The sequence below is a fragment of the Fulmarus glacialis genome, unplaced genomic scaffold (genome assembly GCF_000690835.1).
Source record: "Fulmarus glacialis isolate BGI_N327 unplaced genomic scaffold, ASM69083v1 scaffold10264, whole genome shotgun sequence".
NCBI lineage: Eukaryota > Metazoa > Chordata > Aves > Procellariiformes > Procellariidae > Fulmarus > Fulmarus glacialis.
Window position 1 is genome coordinate 1 of NW_009206075.1, and position 10,308 is coordinate 10,308.

The following is a 10,308-nucleotide window of genomic DNA, read 5'->3' on the forward strand; positions in this document are numbered from 1 at the left end:
AATTATATATACATACGTACTATGTATATATTATTGTAATAATCATCGAGTCAGTGTATGTCTAGTACAGTTACTGGTTTTAGAGTGTTTGTTTCACTTTTTTTCAAAGGCTGTATTGTCCTGTTTTAATATTTCCCACATGCAATGTAGCAAAATAGAGGAATCCGTTCAAAAACTGCATTTTTGTTCGTGATGTCTTCCTACCAAGAGTGCAGCTGTTTTTTCTATTATCACTTCCAGGTGGTTAGTACAGGCTTTCCTGAATCTCTTGCACGATTTCCTTTTACTCCAGTGGATTGCCCAGAACGACTTCGCAAGTCACGATCAGGCCCATCACTTTGCGCCATCTCTTCATCATATCTGAAAACAAGATAACCTGTTCAATACCTTGTCCTGCAATTCACTACACAAACAAGACTGGGTCCTCTATATTCTATTTTGCTTAATATTTAGCACTGAAATTCAATACAAGCTGTTCTACACACAGGTTTACACATGCATAGTTTGATATGCAGCTATTGTTCAAGGAAATATACTACCACATGATGTTACAATACAGATCAACTGAAATATCTTCAGCTACTTTTTGAAAGAAACAAATCATCTGGCAGCTTTGGTTGAACTCCCGAGTTTGTGAAATTTTATGCTTGTGAAATTTCCCATGTACTTCTGTATTTCTCCTCACTACGTAGGTCTGTGGTTAAGGAACATCAGAATGCTGGCAGTTTAATAAAGTCTTAAGCTATTGCTTCAAGCAGAGGGCTGTTAGCTGCAGTGTTAAAAAACTCCACTGTTGCATCAGAGAGCGAGTAGGGAAAAACAGTGTGCTTAAATTAAATGCATTTGATGACATGTATTTTTTAACACTTAACCACAGTGACAAGTAGTTCTTTAAATATCTAAGCCCATTATGGCCTCAGAGCCTCAGTATATACTTACCTCTCAGCTGCTACGCAAATTCCAAGCAGAAATTGGCTACAGATGCATAATTATCAAAAGGTAATACTACAATATTTTGTAGAAGAGTCATAATATATACTTCGTTACACTACTGTATAGGTATCTGCAGCTACCATGTAGCTACCGTAAAACTTAGATCATAATTCAGCCAACACTTATATTTAACTGTCTTTACTAGTATAAAGAAAGAGTATTTAAGATCAGTATGAACTAGTGGATCAACTATGTACATAACTGCATTCCTGATGTACTGAACAATTGTACCACTAGTGCTAGAGAACCTATGTGAATATTTTCTCCAAAAAGACGAGAAACTGTATCATCAATATGGTATTTAAATCAGTGTTCCTCCGCCTAAGACCAATCAATCCTAGACAAATCCTTCAGACACTCCAATATAAAGATCTCCATCTCTTTCATTTCTCTCTTCGTACTACAGATTGGGGAATTTAAAAAATACCTGGCAACTCATTATTATTACACCCATGAATTACAGGAGTCAAGAGGCATCATTTCTATGAACTGAGAGAAAATTTGTATCAAATAGCTATTATATCTATTTAACTACCACCTATATATTACACTCAATACAATTAAAGTTCTACACATGTAGAAGACAAACACTCTCTTTGCCTCTATCCCTCAAATCTAGCTGCTGGAAGCTCAGAAGGTGCAGGCAGGGGATTATCAGACAAGTAACATTCCCTCTGGAGACGAGGCAAGGCAACTTTGCTTTAACGCACTCCCACCTCCAACATTGCTATTGCAGCTCCAAAAAAATGGAGTGGTACTTTGTGCCCATTTTTCACATCAGAATGAAGTTCACCTTATCTCTGTGGTCTGCATTACACATTAAAAAAGTGAGGTGACTGAAAAACATTTGCATTTATATAGAACATTGATAAAACTTACAAGACTTCATAATTGCCAAGAACCTCTTTTGGTGGAGATTTATTCCATTTGCAGTCTGGAATTTCCCCATTAGGCACAGCAATGTTAAGTGTGTCATTAATAAGATTATACTTCAAGATGCGATCATTAGCAGTACTGGAAGTAAGAGAAGGGGAAGCATTAACCTACAAAAGAAAAAAAGATGTCAGCATCAATTTCCTGAGTGGTATATAGTTCTTCAAACAGCATGTGTGATGACTATATGTACTATTTGGGAAATTAAGACTCAGCGTCTGAAAGCACATCTTTCAGTTCCTCAGACACTGGAAGGAATCCCCCACTGGGCATTTTTCTTTTTACTTAAAAACAAAAGCACCACACCACCAAGTGTCTGCAGTGTCAGCCTGAAGATTTTTGTTGAGACTAGATTCACCAGGGTTAATCAGACAAGACATAGATTTTTGTTTAATTTTCTAAGCTTACATGGATACAAAACTCTTAAATTTCAGTGCTCACAATTTGCCTGGTTCACTCCAACAGCTGTTATATACAGGAATCTGTGGGTTTCTCCTAGGTAAACAGCTTTTATTTATGTTCTTAATCTGAGTTCTCCCCTGTTAAACTGTGAGCTGGAGAAACACATACGTGCTCTCTGTTCAAAGCACTACATTGCCTCTTGTTTTAATTAAAACTGGGGTTCATTTAACATATCTTATGTTCCACATTTATTATGTTATCAGAACAACAAACAGATCTTTTTTGTTTGTTTTTGTTTATAAAGTCCATTTGCCTTTTATCTTTCACTTTCAATTAGATTGAGAAGGAAGAGGGCTGGATAAAATTTATGTTGAGCATACAGATCCAAAGTTAATACACTAAAGAGAAATTTATGTGGGGGAAAAAAAAAGCCTTCTAAACATCCCAATCATCCTTTGTGTGCCCCTTTTCTTTCCTCTCAACCTGCAACATTAAGGCCATGACAGCATTTAAAACTTAAGTTTGATGTTATGCTCCATCAAGCCAATGCCAATTTTCCAGCTACTGACAGAGTATCTAATAGGGCTGCTAACATTCAGACTGCCTCTGAAAAGTCCAATTGTATGGATGCACTGGATTTAAAAGACAAAACTGAAAGCCACAAACAAATAGAAACACCAAACAAATAGGAAACAAAAGCACATGCTAGCTTGGTCATCACACGGCCTATTTTGCTTTCCAACATTCTTCTTAATCCACTTACCTGAAGAACAAAAGATACTGTTTCAAAAGAGGAAAGACTACATTGAAATCTACTTAGTTTTATTCTGTGAAATGAGAAGGAAGGTTTTTTCCCCTGTATTTTACGTAACTTTACCTCAATTAGCCATGGTTTAAGCTTGTCATCAATGATAATGTCATATCCATAACACTCAAAGCAGTGTTTATCATTATTCATTACAGGCTAAAAAAAAAAAAAAGACAACAATATGTATTAAAATCAACATAAGTAACCTGATTACACACTTTGTTTGCTAGAAATCACATGCGATTACATTATGAACCTTCTACAACAGTTTTCAGTGTTGTAACTCTAATATAAGCTTGCTAACTAGTAAGTTCAGGATTACTTCTTTTTTCCAAGCTGTAAATAAATATTTCAATATTAACGATTGCATTAATGCCAAGTACTAAGTTACATTAATTTTCCATTATGTTTCCAGTGTGAAAATAAAAGTGTTTTCATATTTTGTAAAAGTAATAACAATATTTAAAGCCTGCATGCATCAGGAGAAATCAGGAAGTTTTAAAAGTTACATAACACAGCTTCACATAATCGTGAATTCTTTAAACTTCAGAAAAAGGAGACTTATTCAAAGACGTTTCTTTTATTATGCTGCTGTAACTATGCAGAAATTTGAGGTCAAACAATTACCAGATATATTTTAAAATTATAATTAGCTCAAGTCAACTATGATCCCAAAAAAGAGAGACCAAGGACCAAGTTGTGCTGAGATGCACATCCGCTAGAGAATCAGTAGTTTTCCAGCATCTGCTAAACATTCGCAGTATGCATGGTAAGACTTTTTCTCCATGCAAATCTCATCAGATCTTCTAAAGAAACCTTTGTAACCGGTTAGTGAGATGTTTCCCCTAGACTAATAGTGAAAGCTTTTCAGTTCTTCCGGGAGCGAAAGGGGGAAGGAGGAACAAACATCTCTCATTACATTTGCCATTGTCAGAAAGACAGAGGACCAAAACATTTCATGCTCAATAATTCTCAACACTTTTTCCTTTCTCTTTTAAGGTTCTGCTAACATTTGCATTAAATCTCTTTTCTTCTCACATCTGTTTTCAAATATGATTGCACAGCAGAGGCTGAGTTGAGCCATGCTTCCCCACCTCCCACTGATTTAGCTTCACGACCTTGTCCCTCTTTCTCATGCTGATTCTGGTGTTCATCTGGTCCTTCAGTGAGGTGATTCAGCTTATCACACTGCCAGAATACTAACCCTTCCATAAAGCAAGATAGTAATTGTCAGTTGGGCGAGTGAGCCGATTCAGCTCACGATGGTGCCAGGACCAACCCAAAAGAGATGACAGGACCACGCACTTAGGAACAGGACAGTCCTTGGCACCAGTGAGCTCTCCAGCTACCCCAGCTGACCCACAGAGTGATACCTACTCTCTAATGTAATCATGGGATATTACCCAAACACCAGAAAGTCACTCAAGCAGAGGATTGATTGCTACTTTTCTTCTTTGTTTCAAAATAAGAGTTCATGATAACTACATGACTCATGTATAAAAGAGGTGAAAGTAAGTTATGTAACTCTGCTGAACTAATAGCCTTACGTTTTCTTTGATAAATTGTCCTCCAGAGCTATTTTTCCTTTGACACATTTGTTATTGCTGAAATGACGTCACGTCCCTTGGCAGAGCTTAATACTATTCATAAGGGCAGTATCAAGTCATATTAAATAGTTCACAGAGCCCTCAAGGAAAGAGATTCATTCACTTCTTCAAAATGCACAGATAGCTCACCCACCCACAATTCAAGTTCACTCAGCTCAGAGAAATCAAAAGATAACAGAATTGCAGAAATCAGCATCAACACCATCTCTCAAATAGCAGGAAATAGATTTTAGGGGTTTTGATGGCAAACTCACTTTCATGGTTATAAGAAGCCTGCAGCCGTAACGCTATCGCTGGCAGCATTCCAGGAACAGTACTCACCGCAACAGCCTTCAGCGACTGCACAATTATCCAGTAAATTTCATCAAATAATTTGTTTGTGACTTCCTTTCCACGGGTGCTCTCCAGATACAGGCGTAAGTTACTCACTGTCCACTTGCCTCCATGGATATGATTGTAATCATCCTGAAGAGTTAAGGAGTTAATTCAGTCTAAGATTTTGAAGTTGTTCAGCAGTTTTCTTTCATTCACACAAAAAGCCCACTTATACTTACATACAAGTATTGCTCTAAAAACAAACTCAGCAAATTGTTTTTACTCTATTTTACAGCTTTATGAAGACTTCAGCTTTACTTTGAACTGCCCTCTATATGAACAACTGCTTTTATTATAGCTGTATATGTTTATATCACACATCGCAAATCAAGTAATAAATCTTTCTTAGAAGAAAAGAACAACTGGTACTTTTACAGTTTTATAGTAAAATAAAATCTATGATCTGGAAATTTAAGTTTTAAAATGTGAAAGGAAAGAATTGAACTTTTTCCTCCTCGGGGGAGAAGGGAGAAATAATTAAGTGAGCAATAGCTAAATTTCACTGAAGTTAGTTGTTTTAAAATGCAGCACTTGAAAGTGCTTGTCTGTGTTTATTCATTTAAAATGTGACTTGTCTGTTTCCCAAAAGGCAAACACGGTACCTTCTTAATGGTGCTACTGACAACAGTTACATTCAAGACGACAGTGAAACGACACCTGAATTATTTTTAAAGGTTAATTTTTCAAGTAATTCAGTATTTTGATATAGAAAAAACACTAAGTGCTACTAAAACAGAACAGGGGAAAAAAGGAGGTTACCTTACATTTGTCTTTTCAGAGGCTAACAAGGCTCTGCACTATATTCTCTCTACATGGAAAGACAAGAGCAAACTGAGGGTATTCTTACTGATGGAAAGACACACGTTCAGCCCTCAAATAACTCTCAGGACAAATGCTTTGTCCCTTTATAAAGGTTCTCCTCAGAGCATTTCTAAGAATTAATGATTGTATGCCTGCTAAACTATAAAACACAGAATGCATAGAGCACAAAAAAGTTCTCAAAGGAACAAAATCTGTTGTCCTCTAAGACAAGGTCAGAGAAGCCTCTATCTATTTTTAGGCTTTTTCTACAGCTCCCCCCTTAGTAAATTTGGAAAACTGGACTGTAAAAATAAAGATCTGAGTCTTTAAGACTATAAAGAAATAAGTCCTGGTTCTCAGGACTTGCTGCATGGAAAAAATGTCTTGAGACCAGATTCCAGCAAGGGAACAGAGATCAAAGTTTCAACCCTCTGCATTTCAGAACAAGTACTCAAATCAAAATAGATTGCAACTGGGTAGAGCTTTACACAATCACAGCTTTTTAATTAGAAATATTAAAACAAAGTAGAATATTGCAGGTTACGTAGAAGATCACTAACTGAAAATAATTAAGTAGAAGAATTACTGTTGTTTTGTTTGTATTACACATCCAATGAATAATGACTTAGAACTGTATTTTCCAGCACAAACATTACAATGGGTATACTGACTTACCCTCCTTCCTTCATTTTACCCTTTCCCTTCCCCCGATATTGAATTGTACACTTTTCAAATTAGGGATGTTTTCCCATGAGCCTATAGGGTGCAAACACACTGGAACCCTATGGTTCATGTAGGGATTAGAGTAGAGATTAACAGCTAGAACTTAAAGAGTTTTTCCAGACCTCCTCATAATTTTGATAAATTACTTGACAGTTCATGTTAGGTTCTTCTTCTAAAACTGTACAGCCTAAGTGCCTCCAAAGTTACAGACACGTTTAAAACAGATAGGATGGATAGGGTGGCTTTACATTAAACTTTTTTCACCTCTTTCTGCAAAACTCAACAGATATTAGTGTTTCGGAATTTCTAAAAAGTTTTTCAAATACTCTGGTAATAACTCCACATTTTTAAGCTGCTACTTCTACACCCATTTCTGTTGTCCCTTCTCTCAAAGTGACCCCACCACTACTTTCACTTCTAGTTTTATTTGGGAGAAATCTTGAAGGCCATTCTTTAACAGGTAGAGAAGATAAAAGGGCGCATAGTAACAGGATAGGCAACACATCACATGCCTCACCTGTTCACTGCTACTGGCAGCACCATGATTTATGCTCTAAGTTGTATGGGATCTGCTTCCACCACAACTAATTCTCAGTGTGCCCTGTCAAATCATAATGCATTTGAAGCACTTCACAAATCAGCACCTGAGCAAGAAAATGTTTGTAGTACTGAAAAATGCCATATTTTGACACTTACTCTGGTTTATAACTACCACCATAACTGATATTTATAATTCACATTGTTGTTACAGGAATATCCAGATAAAAACAGTTCTGCTATGCTGCACATCTTACAGAACAATAATAGACAAGGCATATTTAGCAAGGTTGCAATTTAAGATACATTATATGTATCTTGTGAGTAAGTGTATGTGTATACACATATAAATATATATGCATGAGTGTATGCATACGTGTATGTACATACACGTTTTTTTCCTATACTCTTAAAATAAAACCTGTGAAATTAGGAAGTGCGACAACAGAGTTTTAATTACCGTAACAGAGGCATGGCTTATAAATCACAGACATCCGCTAAAAACGCAAAAGGGACAGTCATCATCATCAAGTGGATTCCCTGAAGAAACAAGGCTTGGGCAGTGATACTGTATGCCCATCTGTTCATGTCACCCCTGACCCACTAGCCTTTCCTCCCACTAGTGAATTTAAGCCTATTTTGACATCGGGAAGTGCTGTCAAAGCTATCAGGTTTCCACATGTTTTATGAATATCAATGGCAAATTACAGGACAGAACTGTTCTGCAGGCAGAACTCCATCTTTGTCCATTGAAGAGGAAGTCACCAGCTGGCCAGGCAGCAAACGTTTATCTCCAAGCTCGCAACTGCACATTCCCTTTCTTATCCAGAGAAGGAAGGTGGGGGCGGGGGAGGGAAACATAGGAAGAAGCTGGAAAGTACTGTGATGAATAAGTGCTGGAAATAGGAAAGCGGAATTAACTGCATGGGAGAGAGAGAGGGAAGGGGAGATCAGGAAGACGATATTGAAGTGCTATTATAAAATACAAATCCACAGGAACCAGGCTTCATTAATTCCACTGCTCACAGAATCAATTGCTAAGTGACCATATTAGCATTTAAATGACAGGAGACTTGGAAAAAACCCGCTGCTTTCAACCACTGCAAGTCAATACTGAAGATATCACAGTTTATTACAGAGCTGTAACTCATTATCTTGCATACTTTTGATCTGCAGTCTTCTGAAATTTATTTATTTGTAAGTTCAAGTCGAAGTATTTTAATTGCAAGGTGATGAAGAATATGACAAATAAAACTTTTTATTTCAAGTTTTGGAGACAATTCAAGAAAATCAGTCTTCCTACAAAAAAACACCTAAGAACTCAGGACACTTACCCCATGTTTCTGAATGGCAACATTTGTAAGATGCACAAACATGTTATCCAATTCACTTGTACTTGGTGTATATTTTACTGTGCAAAACCGGCAAAATCCAAGTTTATACCTTAAATGCAAAAAGTCATTAAAATGTGTTAAACCCCAATAAGAAATAAGGAAAAGAGCATCCTAGGATACCATGTACATGTTAAACTTCTTTGCGCAACATGCACAACATTATTTTGACTACATTAAACATTCTCTCAAAACAAAATACAAATATATACAATCTTACATGTAACATCTCAGTGGACGATACGTAGATACTAAAACATATAGACGAAGATCAAATTTCTTTCCACCAATAAGTAACGGATTGTTGATATAGAGAGAAATCACATAGGCTTCTTTGGAAGACTGAGATACAAACCTGAAAAACACAAATCATGTTTCAGAATGTGACAATTGCAAAGATATAATCTGGTAAGTCTTTTTCTTCTTTAGAAGTAGTTTGTAAATTTTGGATTGACAGAAATCTTGCATCTTTTGCCAAGACAATGTATAAAGTTGTAGTGGTTAATAATACACACTTGGCATCAGGCATTATATACCAAAAAAGGTTTAAAGTACTAAAGAGATGACCAAGTTCAACTAACCATTTAAACTCAGTTTTGAAGTTAACAGGGTAGCTGACTGAGCCATTCAGAACACAGATCTACAAACCAGTCTTTTCCTTGGAGAGCACTTACAGCTTGGCATGGTTCAGGCAAGCAAAGAGTACGTATTACATTACCTTCATTAGTCAAGGTCTATACTCCTAGAATATTTGTATTTATGCTTGGTGTGCAATTGCAAACCACTGTGAAAAGCTAAGATAACTTTCAGATTGTGACATTCTTCAGATTCCAAGTCAAATAGGGGGGAAAAAAAAGAAAAAAAAAAGAAAAAAAAAAGGGGGGAAAAAAGGGAAAAAAAGGGAAAAAGGAAAAAACAAAAGGAGAGGAAAGAAATGAGGGAAAAAAAAGGAGAGGAGGGGAAAAAAAAGGAGGGAAAAAAGGAGGGAAAAAAGGAGGGAAAAAAGGAGGGAAAAAAGGAGGGAAAAAAGGAGGGAAAAAAGGAGGGAAAAAAGGAGGGAAAAAAGGAGGGAAAAAAGGAGGGAAAAAAGGAGGGAAAAAAGGAGGGAAAAAAGGAGGGAAAAAAGGAGGGAAAAAAGGAGGGAAAAAAGGAGGGAAAAAAGGAGGGAAAAAAGGAGGGAAAAAAGGAGGGAAAAAAGGAGGGAAAAAAGGAGGGAAAAAAGGAGGGAAAAAAGGAGGGAAAAAAGGAGGGAAAAAAGGAGGGAAAAAAGGAGGGAAAAAAGGAGGGAAAAAAGGAGGGAAAAAAGGAGGGAAAAAAGGAGGGAAAAAAGGAGGGAAAAAAGGAGGGAAAAAAGGAGGGAAAAAAGGAGGGAAAAAAGGAGGGAAAAAAGGAGGGAAAAAAGGAGGGAAAAAAGGAGGGAAAAAAGGAGGGAAAAAAGGAGGGAAAAAAGGAGGGAAAAAAGGAGGGAAAAAAGGAGGGGAAAAAAAAAAAGAAAAAGACTCAAGTGATATTCAGCCAGTCACTTCATAACAGGAAAAAATTTAACATTAGTTGTGTGATCAAAACTTTTACTAGTCAGAGAAAAACATAGATCGCTAACCTGTTTCATCCACTTGGAAGCAGATCACCAACATGAGGTGTATTATTTTGTGCTCCAAACGGAAAATATATTTGTTTCATATAAATGCATTCTTCCTTTGTACTAATTTAAAAAGTGAATGAATCTATATTAAATAAA

At 36.6% G+C, this 10,308-nt stretch overlaps 1 protein-coding gene across 1 annotated transcript in view; it reads right to left on the minus strand.

Moving 5' to 3' along the window:
• Positions 1 to 230: 230 nt before the first annotated feature.
• LOC104075191 (probable tubulin polyglutamylase TTLL1) overlaps positions 231 to 10,308 on the minus strand; it is a 14,587-nt gene continuing 4,509 nt past the window's right edge. The window contains 6 exon segments of the mRNA XM_009575615.1: positions 231 to 360; positions 1,873 to 2,036; positions 3,206 to 3,292; positions 5,065 to 5,208; positions 8,514 to 8,622; positions 8,791 to 8,925. Of these exon segments, the coding sequence (XP_009573910.1) occupies positions 231 to 360; positions 1,873 to 2,036; positions 3,206 to 3,292; positions 5,065 to 5,208; positions 8,514 to 8,622; positions 8,791 to 8,925 (769 nt within the window).